The sequence below is a fragment of the Oryctolagus cuniculus genome, chromosome 11 (genome assembly GCF_051225735.1).
Source record: "Oryctolagus cuniculus isolate XC-2025 breed Fujian yellow rabbit chromosome 11, ASM5122573v1, whole genome shotgun sequence".
Classification (NCBI taxonomy): domain Eukaryota; kingdom Metazoa; phylum Chordata; class Mammalia; order Lagomorpha; family Leporidae; genus Oryctolagus; species Oryctolagus cuniculus.
In genome coordinates this window covers 105,898,644-105,911,611 of record NC_142877.1, presented here as the reverse complement: position 1 = coordinate 105,911,611, position 12,968 = coordinate 105,898,644, and the positions used below count along the sequence as shown (strand labels likewise).

The 12,968-nt window shown below is 52.3% G+C and overlaps 1 protein-coding gene across 1 annotated transcript; it reads right to left on the bottom strand.

The window, feature by feature from the left end:
* Positions 1-2,427: 2,427 nt before the first annotated feature.
* On the bottom strand, positions 2,428-4,730 carry ASCL1 (achaete-scute family bHLH transcription factor 1). The gene is made up of 2 exons (XM_002711229.6): positions 3,440-4,730; positions 2,428-3,095 (listed from the first exon to the last, which is right to left on the bottom strand). Exon 1 carries the CDS (start codon positions 4,177-4,179, stop codon positions 3,487-3,489), a length of 693 nt encoding a protein of 230 aa, XP_002711275.3. The 5' UTR covers positions 4,180-4,730; the 3' UTR covers positions 2,428-3,095; positions 3,440-3,486.
* Between the last annotated feature and the right edge of the window lie 8,238 nt (positions 4,731-12,968).

The following is a 12,968-nucleotide window of genomic DNA, read 5'->3' as shown; positions in this document are numbered from 1 at the left end:
AGTCAATTGCCGATGCATCTCCAGCCTTAACTTGGTGGTCTCTAGACCATTTTTTTTTCCAGTAGGTAAAACTTCTCAGTCAATAAAGTCAACGCAGTTTTCTCCCCTAGCATCCCCTCCCTCAAAAAAGAAAGGGGGGGTGGGGACTCAGATGGGGGAGGGGGTGGAGGCAGGCTGCGATTGCTGGCCGCTGGGGTCTACATTTTGTATTTCGCTGACAGCCCCGGGCCGCTCCAAAGCCTGCCGCGCAGCCAATGGGCAGCGGTGATTTATGGAGCTGACTAATGCTTGCTGAATGCGGCCTGTCAGAGCACACTGAATGGCTTCCCTTCGCCGCACAAGCCCCGGCTTTGTGTTGCTAAGCGATTAGAGCAGATGTAATGAGATTTTGCCCAATCCCTGCTTTGCCCTTTCCTAGCTTCGGCAAAATTGTGTGTGTTTTTGTGAATTTTTTGAGTTTGCCTTCGCATTGTGGCAAACAACGGCTAACTTTGCCTCGAGTTTAACGAGACTGGATATTTCCCATTCAGAAGTGAGTAAAAGAACACCTGTCCTTCCGAGGAGAAGAAAAAAAAAATCCCCTTTGTGGGGGCTGAAACATTATCCTAATGTTATATTCATAGCCATAAATGACTTGCTACACTTTCTTTGCATACCTTATCTGGAAACTTGCAAAAGAGCTAAATTAAATGAAAAAGCAATGGAGGCTTGGGTGAGTGGAGCCCAGCTCTGGTTCTCCAAATGAGAAGATAAAAATAAAAGCAGGTATCACAAAAGCATTACTTCCCTCAAGTAAGCTCTAAATTGGCCCACTGCTTGCAGAAAGTCCGATTATTTATGGCGATGAGGAATTTACTGATTTTTTTTCTTAATTACGCGCATCTCTTTGAAAAGGACTGAAGCCTCAATGTGCATTCTATAGAGGGTCATTTAGCAAAATGACATCAGACGCAGTGGCGTGCTCCTCGCATCGCGGCTTTAAAAAATGATCATTCCTTGCCACTAAATGGTATAGATGTACCAACACAGACTAGATTTTTAACTCTGGAAGACGTGCTGGCTCCCCGCTCTTTGTTGGGTTTTGTAAGATGCATTTTGCGCCCGGCTTTCCGCTTGGCTGGAGACACGCAAACGGAATCGGCAAGTACTGCAGGCGGGCGAGCGAGGAGCAGGCGAGAGGCCCAGTAGGATTCTAATCACGTCCTTGCTAACTGACAAGAAGCAAGCCAGCCAAAAACCCACCAATTTCTTTTTGAATCTTGGTAATTGGGTACTTTTACACGCAGCTCACGCTATTCGGATAGAGTCACGGGCTTAGATAGACCAGTGTCTTAGAGCGGCCACACAATTCTAAGGCGTTTATTTATTTAAATCGAACTGCTTCTGCAAAGAATTCATATCATACATGCCTTTTACTTAAAATCGACACAGAAAGTGTGTGCGTTGGAGGAAAGGAGAGTGTGCCTGTAAGTGAGGCAAGAAGAGTGTGCCCACCCTGCCGGCCTAAACCCCCCCCCACACACACACACACCCGCGCTCAGCACCAAAGTCCTGCCACCGACCCCGGGCCCTATTATTCCACCACCACCCCTTCAACCTTTTTACAATGAGAAATTCAGAGGGGGGGTGATGGTTGGAAATTGGGGGGGGGGCTCTTTTCAGTTCACCTTTTTGGAGGATTTTTAAATGTATAGTCATTTAATCAGAGGTTGGCGCAAACCACTAATCATATACAGTCGTTCAACGTGGGGGTGTGAATACACTTGAGGCGCCTAATGAGAAGAAAGCCACGGATGCACGGTGGAACTGGCCACTTCCCAATGTCTGCGCCACCCTCTTCTCCCCCACTCCCTGCCTTCTGCATTTTGATAATAACTTGGTTCAAGAGGCTCAGAGTCAAAGAAGGCTTCCAGGCAGCTGATGATTGTCATTTTTAAAAAAAGAAAAAAGTTTATTATGAAACTAGTTTGTATAAAACAGGGTTATACACTTTTTTTTGTAAGTTTGTAATAAAGCAGTAAGAAAAAAAAGGCAGTGATAGAAACTTCCAAAAGGCAACCTCTCAAAACCAACCGGCTGCCACTTTGAGTTTGGACAGTAGCTGCATAAACTTTGTTCTTCTTGAACAGTATTTAATAACCTCATTAATACATTAACGACTTTTCTATAAAGTAAGACACATTGGTGCTGAAGTACATCTGGTGGCATTTTGATCTCACCTATGAGGAGAGCTCTTTACAAAACCACATAGGGAAAATGGCAGTTGTAAGGTGAACTACGACATCTAAAATATGCAGAGGTAATAGTATCACATGTTAAAGTATCAAGATATACACATTTTAAACCATTTGTACAAAAGTTCTATAAATTCTCTCTCTCTCTCTCTCTCTCTCTCTCTCATCTCTCTCACCTCTCTCTCTCTCTCTCTTTTATGTACAAAAATATCTTAATATATCCCCAAACTGGTTAGGATAGATACAAATAGATTTTTCTTATAATAAAAAATTCACAAAAGATTGGAAGCATTCTAGGATGAAAACAGTAGAAAAGACCACGGGGGGGGGGGTGTGCCCCTGGGAGGGCAGGCAGGGTTTCAGAGCACTGAGGATAGCATAGTTTCACCGCAGACAATTGTCCACAGCCTAGTGGGATGGGGGTGACTGAGACGAAACACACCAACCCGTCTCTACAGGGCTAAGAACTGCGCTTTCAGGAGGGCGGGGAGGTGGCGGTGCCCGAGACAGCGCTTTCAACTCTGCGAGTGAGTGGTGGGTGGGAGTTACTCTCCGGCGTGCGCCGCTCCCGTCCGCCAGGAGCCCGCTGCCCTTGCGCACAGCTGCGTTTTGCACGGTGACTCGGGTCCCAGTCGCTCTCGGCATCTCCGTCAGTGATTGGAGTGCAAAGATGCTGCTCTTAGCGCATCCCTGTTTCCTTAGAGTCTTGCCTCCCGGGCCTGCGTTGCTTAGTTGGCGTTGGGGTTGGTTGCCTGGTTTTGTGTGTGTGTGTTTTTTTCCCTTCTTTTTGTCTTCTTTTTTTTTTCCTCCCTCCCAACGTCACTGACCAGAAAGCACTAAAGATGCAGGCTGTGTAGCACCCTGTAACATAAGAAGAACAGGAGACGTTAGCGCGAACTTGCAGGCTTGTGGTAGGGGAGGATGGAGGATATGGGGGAGAACCTGCCAGGTAGAACACCCCGACCTGTCCCGGGACTCTGTCTGTCAGCATCTCCACACCTCACCCCTACCCTCCACTCCTAGAAAACCCAGGCAAAGACACTCTGAGGGGCCAGTGCTGAAACTAACCAACTTTGCAGTTGGCAAACTTTAACAAATCCTTTAAATAACAGCCTCCCCCCCAACTCCGTGTAGACAGCCCCTCTTCCCCCAGGCACTCAAGAAGACAAGAAGAGCCTCGCGCCCACCCCGCAAAAGCGACCCACCTGCTTCCAAAGTCCATTCGCACCAAGGCCTGGAGAGGCCCGGCCCCTCAGAACCAGCTGGTGAAGTCGAGCAGCTCCTGCTCCTCGGGGCTGAGGGGGTCGTAAGAGCCCTCGTCGGACGAGTAGGAGGAGACCGGCGAGCCGGCCATGGAGTTCATGTCGTTGGAGTAGTTGGGGGAGATGGTGGGCGACAGCACGCCCGCCTGGAAGGCGGCGCTCACGGCGTCGTGCTCGTCCAGCAGCTGCTGCAGCGCGCGGATGTACTCGACGGCCGAGCGCAGCGTCTCCACCTTGCTCATCTTCTTGTTGGCCGCGCCGTTGGGGACGTGCTCCCGCAGGGTGGCAAAGCCCAGGTTCACCAGCTTGACGCGGTTGCGCTCGCGCTCGTTGCGGCGCGCCACGGCGGCCGGCTGCTGCTGCGGCAGGCTGTAGCCAAAGCCGCTGAAGTTGAGCCGGCGCTTGCAGCGCATCAGTTCGGGCGAGGACGAGCGCTGTCGCTTGACTTGCTTGGGCCCTGACTTGTGACCGCCCCCTGAGGGCTGGCCGTCGGCCGCCGGGCTCAGCTGCGGCGCCTGCTGCTGCTGCTGCTGCTGCTGCGCGCTCTGCGCGGCGGCGGCGGCGGCCGCAGCGGCGGCGGCTGCAGCCGTGGCAAAGAAGCAGGCTGCGGGCGGCAGGAAAGGCGGCTGAGGCTGCGGCTGCTGGCCCGCGCCGCCGCTCTCCATCTTGGCAGAGCTCTCCATGCGCGGCGACGGCAGCCAAGGAGTCGCGGGATCAGAGCAAGCAGGGAGCGCGAGGTGCGGGGCGCTCGAGGGGGGACGCAGACAGGACTTGGGTGCACGAACAGAGAGGGAAAGAAACGGGGAGATGGAGAGGGAGCCCCGAGGGAAGTTAAAGAAAAGCAAAATCCCAGGGAGACTATTTGGTGCAAGTGCCTGTCCTCCCTCTATGCCGCCGCCTCCTCCCTCCCCTCCTCCCTTCGCGGTTGGCTTCGGGAGCCTCGCGTGGCGCTCGCGTGTGAGGCTGCCGCTGGCGCCTTCTTGTTAAAAAAAAAAAAAAAGCCAAGAGAAGCTGCAAAAGTCAGTGCTGAGCGCGCTGTCCGCGTACCCCCTTCCCTGTCGCCCTAAGGCTGCGCTCTCTGCGCCGGGTCTCGGTCTCTCCAGCCGCGGCTCTGGCTGCTTTGATTATTTTGTGAACCCCCTTTCTTTCTGATTGCCTTCTTTCACTCGCCCTCCCTGGCCGGCTCCCTGTCCGTGCGCCTTCCACGTTCCCTGGCCAGAAGTGAGAGAGTGCTGGGCGGCCGGAGTGCCGCCGCCTTTTCAATGGGGCACCCAGCCCCACGCGCAGCCCTGGCCCCGCCTCGCCCCCCACTCCCCGCTGCTGCAGCGAGCGGCTGCAGCCCCCACTACCCCCTCCACCGCCCCTCTCCTCCCTCCCGCTCCCTAAACTCCCCTCCTCCCCTCCCCTCCCCCCTCCCGTTGCCAGCGCCCGCTCCTTGCAAACTCCCCATTCAGCCGGGTTTGTTGTTGCAGTGCGTGCGCCTGGCGCGTGCCGGACTCCCGGCTGAATAAACAGCCGGCGCGCTCGGGGCGGGCTGCGGCCGGGGGTGGCTCCGGCAAGGGGGCAGGAGGGGCAAATGATTCTGGGGATTGGGGTGTATGGCTGGAAAGGTTCGGGGTGAAATGCCCCTTGGCATCTCCAGCGAACTTGGAGCAAAGCGCAGAGAAGGATTTGGACAGGACCGGTAGCATCGGGGGCGGTGTGGAGGTTAGGGGGCGATGGGACTCTGCTTTTCCTGATTTCTTCTCCTTCCCACTGTAGCTGTTTTGGGATTCTTCGCTGGCCATAGGAGCTGAAGCGAATGTACGGCTGATAATGGGGGGAAAGTGCCGGTTGCTAAGAACTCCCCAGGAACCCTCTCTGCCGCTCTTCGGCTCCGTGGAGGGGCGGGAGGGGGGGAGGTGTGCCTTCATGGAACCTCTGTTGCCTGCTGCGGGGCCACGTTGCCTTCCCTGGGTTAGATGACGTCCAGTGTTCCATCTAGTTCTGAAAACTAGAGTGTGCTCCCCACAACTGGCAAGGGTGGAGGGGCGCAAAAAGAAGGAATTTGCGGGGTAGCTTCGATCAGTGCCCTGGGACGTCGGAGACCTCTACAGCATCACCTCCACCCCCACCCCCAAGTTTGTTTCTGATCTGACTGGGCCGGGAGAGGGCGTACCAAGGGGAGCGCTCTAGGATACTCCCCGACTCTCCCAGAGCAGAAGAAAGATGCGGGACGGGCGGCGGGGGCAGCTGGGGGAACTCGAGGCGCTGCCCTAGCTGTTCCTTGCCGCCGCAGCCACCTCGGCGGCCTTGGCGCAGCCTCCATCCCGCCCCAGGCGTGTGCCCGGCGGGCCGGTGGCAGGCGACTGGGAGCCGAGCCCGGCGGGGCCGCGTGCTGGCGCCGCGAGGGAGGGGGAGGCGCCTGCAGCGGTCGCTCGGCCGCTTGGACAGCGCCCTGCCCAGCCGCCTTTCCTGGGCCCTGGGCCCTGGCGCTTTGTGGCCAGAACCCCGTCCAGTTCGGGACGTCTGGGGATGCGTCGGTGAGAGCGAGTGGGCCCAAGGCCGGGGTGGGGAGAGAGCCAGGGGCGTGGCTCAGGCCGTGTCAACACAGGCAAGTCCAAGCATAGGGCAATCATCCGGTTGATTTGTCCCGGTAGAAATAGTCAGTTTTGTTTAGAGATCTGAGTACGGGAATGATTGGGGCGAATTATCCGGATAATTGCTTCTAAGTAAACTTCCCTCTCGGGGCATGGGTCTTTAAAGGATCAGTAGAGTTGACCAGTGAGCTGTCCCTTGGGGTGTGTGGCAGGCTAGGAGTGCCTTCAAGACACAGATGGTGGTCCTGGCTTAGAACAGATGGGTGGCTCCCAAGGTAGATCGCCTTTCTTCTCTGCCTCAGTTTCCACTTTGTGGAACTGGAAGAGGGGAGGATGGGCAACACAGAAGTCAGATCTGCTCTATAAACTTCCTCATCCACACAGCTTCGCGGGCTTGGCTGACCACCTAGGATGTCCCCCCCCCCCGTGGCCCCTCCCCCAGCCCCATCACAGGAAAGGAATTGAGATCTCTCTCAGATCGCCTTTATTCACCCTACCCAGAAGGATGAGAGGTGAGACAGCCACAGGCAGAGCAGAGCCACCCGGCCCAGGCACCATGTGCTTTCTAACCCTAGGAAGCCTGGGACCCCAGGAGAAAAGGGGTCATTCCAGCACATCCCACTCCCTTCTGCCTGTGCTGTGAGCCCTGGGTCCAGGCGTCTGGAGACTGCCTCCTCCTCTCCCATTCCCAACTCATTTGCAAGGAAGTGTGAGGTGGGCACTGGGGGAAAAGAGTGTTGTACTACTAACACATTTAAATACATTTGCATTCACATTAAACTGAATGCCCAGTCCTGAGCCAGTCTCCCTTGATACTGGTCCAGAGTCCTGGCTTTACTACTATTGTGCACTGAATCAGCCCCTCCTCCTTTTCCGGCCTCAATTTTCTGATCTCACAGAAGGGGCAGACCTTAGTTAATGTTGAAACTTGTATCTAGGAGCAGGGAAAGTTTGCTGGTGTCCGGCACATGTTCCCAGTTTCCCTTGGGGGAGGCATATTTCCCCACCCACACAGAGATTCTGATTACAGGAACTAAAAGGCAAAAACCACCCAAGCATGGCATGAAATGGGTGGCTGAATGGAAGCACCAACTGTTGAAGCTTCACAATGCAGTGACCCTTAGGGGTTGGCCTCAGCCCAGAAGAAAAGCCAGTGGGCACTGGGATCTTTCTGACCAAAGCCCACTACAATATTTGTCCCTAATTTCTTCTCTCCAGCCTATAGTCAAAATCCTGTCCTCACTCTCCCTACCCTCTTGTGCTAAACCCGCTTCCTCAGATGCTTTGCAAAGCTTTCCAAGAACTCAGACATCCTCTTCCTGCTCAGTAGACCCAGGGAATGCCTCCCAACCTTGTCAACTCCACCTTCTCCTCCAGCCCTCCGGTGGAACATCCTAGAACTCTTCTCTAGGGGGTTGCATCTTTACCTTTAGGGGTTGTGTATTGCCAAGGAGACTCTCTGACAGAAATGGCTTCCTGGTTTTTTCACCAGTTTGGAGCTAAGTTCTAAGGCTTCATTAACAAAGTTTGAATCCTGCCTCTGACTCTGTGACCTAGATTATGGCACTCCCCTACCCCAACTGACAGAACTGGTCCCATGCTCTCTTAAGTCCAGGCCACCCCAGATAAGAGGGTCGACTGGACTGGTGTTCAGGCTCTGTTACTTAATAGCTGTATGACCTTTAAGCAAATAGCTTACAAACTGGAAGAATAGGGTTCTTCATCCATCCCATGTCCATGTAGTACCTACTTTAAACAGTTGTGAGATTTCAGTGAGATGGATGTGAAGCACTCCAAGCCAGTCTAAATAGGATAGTCACACAGACTACCCAGGAAAGAGTTTGTGGGAGTGGGAGGCCCAGCTCCTAACTTCCTGGAACCACACGGTGACCGGTAATGGTCATTGCTGCAGCCAGTGGTGACCCAAGGCCATCCTTTCCCAGAGCTGAGGAGTAAACCATTCCTGTCATTTTTTGAGGAATGATGATGATGCTGGCAAAGCAAGGTGACGGGCATTAGGAACAGGATTCTTGGATGTGAACAGTCACAAGAGAAATCAAACGCAGACACAGTAGCAGAGCCCTTGGCTCCGACTCGCGATCAGACGTTTATGATTCCCTTGCCATGCGGTAGACCTGACTCTGATCAAGTCCTCAGGACTTTACTTGGTCAGGACACTTGAATAAGGCCCCTTCTAACCAGGTGTGGGGTGTTGGGGAGAGAACACTGGTCACAGAAGGAGGGCTTGAATAGGCAAATGGTACTCCCTCTGCCCACCTGTCAGGGCATTTGAGTTAAATCAGAGGCTATTGGTGACTGCTTTGCAAATCTCTCCACATATTCAGGAGCTGCCTTTTCCTTTGTCCAGATAGCAGTGCACAAGCCGTGCTCTGTTGTGATGGGGGAGAACGTGACACTGACTCCTTTGGTGAATGCCACCCACAATACAGACAATCCAGGAAAATGGGATGATTTCTCCTAGTCCTTCAATGGACTAAGGGACTTCATTGCTGTACCTTCAGGCCCCGAAAGGAAACTGTGTCAGAACATCCTAGAGTTGAACCAAACTTTATATTAGACCTTCTCTCTGCTCTGCATCAGGGTCTACAGGGGCAGACGGCTTTTCTGTTGACCCATAGGAATCCGCTGCCCAGGAACTATTGGAGTCTGGTGCCACCTTAATTTGTGCTCACAACTGAAGGTCACACGAGGAGGTCCAGAATTGTGTACCTTCTCTCTTTGTGGAAAGGAGATGGGCTGCATGGCTTTGGAAAGTTTTATCTATGCTTTTCCTTAAGGGAGAGGGGCTTCAATTAAAAGTGAAAATAGGCTGTTCACTGGATGACTCATTTAATATAGTTGTTGTTTATCATGGGTCTTGAATAAGGAGCAAAGATGAACACCCATGAACACATCTTGGATTTGGTCATGAGAGTTAGCGCAATTCTCAATTTGGGGGATATCTGGATCCCAGAGACCTTGGGTGCTGTGAGAAAAGTGAGTGTGCTCAGCAGTCCTTGCAAATGCATGGTTTCTGATAGCCCTCACATGGGCCTCTATCTTGGGGCTACGTTGCCCAAGCCTGTCCTGCCCAGGATAAATGAGAAATGACTGCATAGCCTCCTGTCTATAAGCACATCTTCTCAAGGTCACTTCAGAAAAGGCTACTGCCCAGCCTGAGCTGAGTCTGCCCTGGCCTGGGAGGAGGGCTTGTTCAAGGGCAGACATTTGGCTAGGCTCAGCTTCTTGGTCCCAGTAACCCAGCCTGCACCTGCATTAAGGAATCCAGGCAGTATCTAACAAATCTATTCACTTTTTCAACATGCCTTAAAAAGAAAAGAAAAAGTTTGAAAAACAAAAGAAAAAAAGCACAAACTATATTTTATTGTGGCTTTTTCTATTAGGGAGGGGAGGAGGGGGTAATTTGCAGCTACCCTCACATGTCCTTTTGAAGTTCTCCAAATAAGGAGAAGTAACGCTAAGTCTTTTTTTTTTCCCCTAAGGCCCCATTTACATTATGATTAAATACCTTCCTTGGATAAGCATAAAGAAAGTCGTTAATCTATATAGCTCTCCAAAGAATCAATACCTTCTAAACTTTTGTAGGATTTGTTTCTCTATTTTGTTACAGTAGGCCAGCTTCTCTCTTGTCTAGGCACACGGCTCTCCTTCCCTCCGCCTCCCTGCCTCTTCCAAGAATGAAAATAAAGTAAAGGTCTTTCACGGTAAACAAAACCAGCTGATTCTTCACAGAGAACCCCTGAATAGCTGGAGAAGAAAAAAAAAAACCTTACAATAAATGGTGCATTTTTTTCTCTGCTGGGTATAGTATTGAAGGATCAGGGCAGTATTCAAACAGAGGTCCATTTTTTGCTCAGCAAGAGAGTTTAGAAAAGAAGCGTGGGGTCTTTTCAGAGCTGTCCCCCCTTTACAATCGCATGGCTCTCTGAAACCTATCTTCCATGCCTTGTCAGAGTGTTTCTGGCGACCAATTAGTGCTTTGTTGTACGGCTTCTTTGCTGCATCTTTGAGCAGCAAGAAAAAGCGCTCTTGAGTCTCCCCTTATTTTGACCATTTCAGTCATTACTCAGTGTAATAATTAATATGACAACTGGACGCTCCAGTTTGTATAGAAACACCTCAGCGACAGGAGCGAGCTTGCAGTGGGTGGTAACCAGCCGCACATCAGCCCATGAAGCCACACACACAAAAAAAGGGAATGAATGGCCAGCGAGAAAGAGAAGGAATAAAGATAAAATAGTTGGCACAACGCAGGGGAACATAAAACGGACTGTTCTGCTGAGAGGGAGGGGGGAGGGAGACAATTAGAAGGGGAGGGGAGACCTACACCCTACAGAGGTTAACTTATTTTGAAACTGTTTTCTGAATAGAACTGTGGACGTGAGTGGCCAGAATACAGCTCATGGTGTTGTCCCCAATCCCCTCCAACTTTGTGCACCCTCTTGGGGTGCCTGGGAGAGGGAGGTGTGGGAAAGCAGGGGTCCCACATCCCTTGGGTTCGCCCCAGGGTCCTACTGGAAGATGCACCCAACAGGACACCCAACCCAAGTTCCCGGTTCCCCGTGTTTGGCTTCCATTTTTGCAAAAATCTGGCTCCCCTTAGCTCCAGTTTCGATCTTGGGAGTTGGCTCTGAAGAATCCTGGCCAGTCGCGACAGTAGACCAGGAACGAGGGCATCACTACCGCTCTGGGGAAGAAGGTGAATTTTGGTGAGAGAGCATTGCTGATACACCCCAACAACCCTGCATTATAGACGGCTCAACAGCGCCCTGAGGGGCTCCGAGTCCGGAGGGGCTCCCCGGCAGCGCGCTGCCCTGGCCTCGCGCCCGCGCCCAGCTCGGCCGGTGCCCGCAAGTGCGCCCTGGGGTTGCGACCCGCTCCGTGACGGCATAATAAATAATTAGAAGGTTTAAGCGCGTTAGCCACAGCTCATGCTAATGAGCCAGATAAGGGCTCACACTAACCCGAAGTGACAGTTTGCATATAGGAGGGAAGCAAAAAAGACCTGCAAATTTCTCCCAAACTAGACTGTTCCTGCTGAAATTCATGTGTCCCCAACCCCTTCTCCCATTCTTTCTCTTTTCTTCCGCTCCGAACCCCATCAGCCACACACTCTCCACCCACTTTATTCCCTTCCTCTGCCCTTTCACCCCACGGGGCCTCCTGGCGATACCCCGCCCTGCCCCCACCCCGGGGCGCCTGCATCTGACCTGCACTAGGGCGAGTTCGCTCCTAGCGCATCCTGGCCAGTGTCAGTCCCCAAACCGAGATGGCTTTGGCGTCTGTGTTTGCACGTGTGGAATGCACCCATGCTCCCGTCCTCGAGGACGGACTTCAGAGCTCAGACTCAGAGAGCGGACTCAAAGGGTTTCGCGCGCCCTTGGGTACTCTCCGTGCTCAACAGGGCGAGCAGAGCTGCCAGCCGAGCGAGGGCGGGGAATGCATGCGCCCAGAGCCCTGGAGCCCCTGGAACGCTCCTGCCGCCTCCCGAAAAGCAGGCGCAGTTTACCGAAGTGACTGAGGTCAGTCGTGTGTCCCCATTGTGTGGCCACGTGTCCTGTGTCCATCATCACCTCCCCAAAGTCCGAGCTCAGCCCGACTCCTTGCGGTGCGCACCGGGAATGCTTTGGACTATAAATCAGCCGGTTGGCTGCGAGTCCTCTCCACCTCGGGGCAAACCTGGACGCTGGCCCCGCGCGCAGAGGGAGATTTACTGGCAACAGTTTGTAGAGGAAGCTGCCATGGCCAGGGCGCAGGGTCCAGCAGAGAAACTGGCCCCCAGCTCTGCTACTTAACTCTTGCCTTCCTTGCCGTCTCTGTTCCTCGGGTCTAGCAGTTGCAGCGCCAGTGGAAACCGCTAACCTATTTAAAACTCTTCAAGAAAATAAAGAGGAGGAGCAGGGGAGTCATTGTTCATGGTGGGTGTTAATGGACACCTTAAATTGCAATAAAGACAATATTGAATGAATTCATATTTGTAAAATGCTGGACACAGTGCCTGGTCACAGTAAACTTTGAATCTGGGTTCAATAAGTACAAGAGTGCTGGAACTAGCATACAATGGGAGAAATATGTTACCCATGGAAGATGTGAGACAATACCATTCAGGAGCATCAAATAATTATGGGACACAATCAGCCATAAATAGGAGGCAGTCATTGCCTTCAGCACGCTATCACAATACACTTTCACTTTCTTGTTTTTCTCGATTTCAGCAGCCTTTAACCACCACTGCTGTCCAGCCAGCCCTTTCAAGGGTGCATCTCCCTTGATCTTGTGATTCAGTAGATGGAAAAGGAGGTTTATATAAAAAAGTGTGAAATGTGCAATGGGGGCAAAAACGTGGACATTTCTTCTCCCATCCTCTGATAGTCTTCAGCCTCCCAGCCTCCCCATCTGCCAGGCTACCCCCAAGTAAATAGTCTTTATTTTAAGATTTATCTTATTTATTTAAATGCATATATATGTATATATTATATATATATATATATAGAGAGAGAGAGAGAGAGAGAGAGAGAGAGAGAACACTTCTATCCATAGGTTCACTCCCCAAATGGCCATAACAGCTGAGTAAGACCAGGCTGAAGCAAGGATCCAAGAGCTTCACCTGGGTCTCCCACTTGGGTGGCAGGGTCCCAAGGATTTGGGCCATTTTCTGCTGCTTTTCTCAGGCCATTAGCAGGGAGCTGGATAGGAAATAGGGCAGCCAGGACTCCAACTGCCACCCATTTGGGATGCTGGCATTGCAGGCAGCAGTTGAACTATTTTACACCACAAGGCGGGGCCCCCAAGTAAATACAGTCCAGGTAAAAACGGTGGTCCTGTTGTGCACACATATCCTAAAAACATCCAGCCCCACTTCCTCAACCAGA

Excerpts from the sequence above, each read along its gene's own strand:
- ASCL1 (XM_002711229.6), bottom strand. The coding sequence starts at position 4,179 with ATGGAGAGCTCTGCCAAGATGGAGAGCGGCGGCGCGGGCCAGCAGCCG.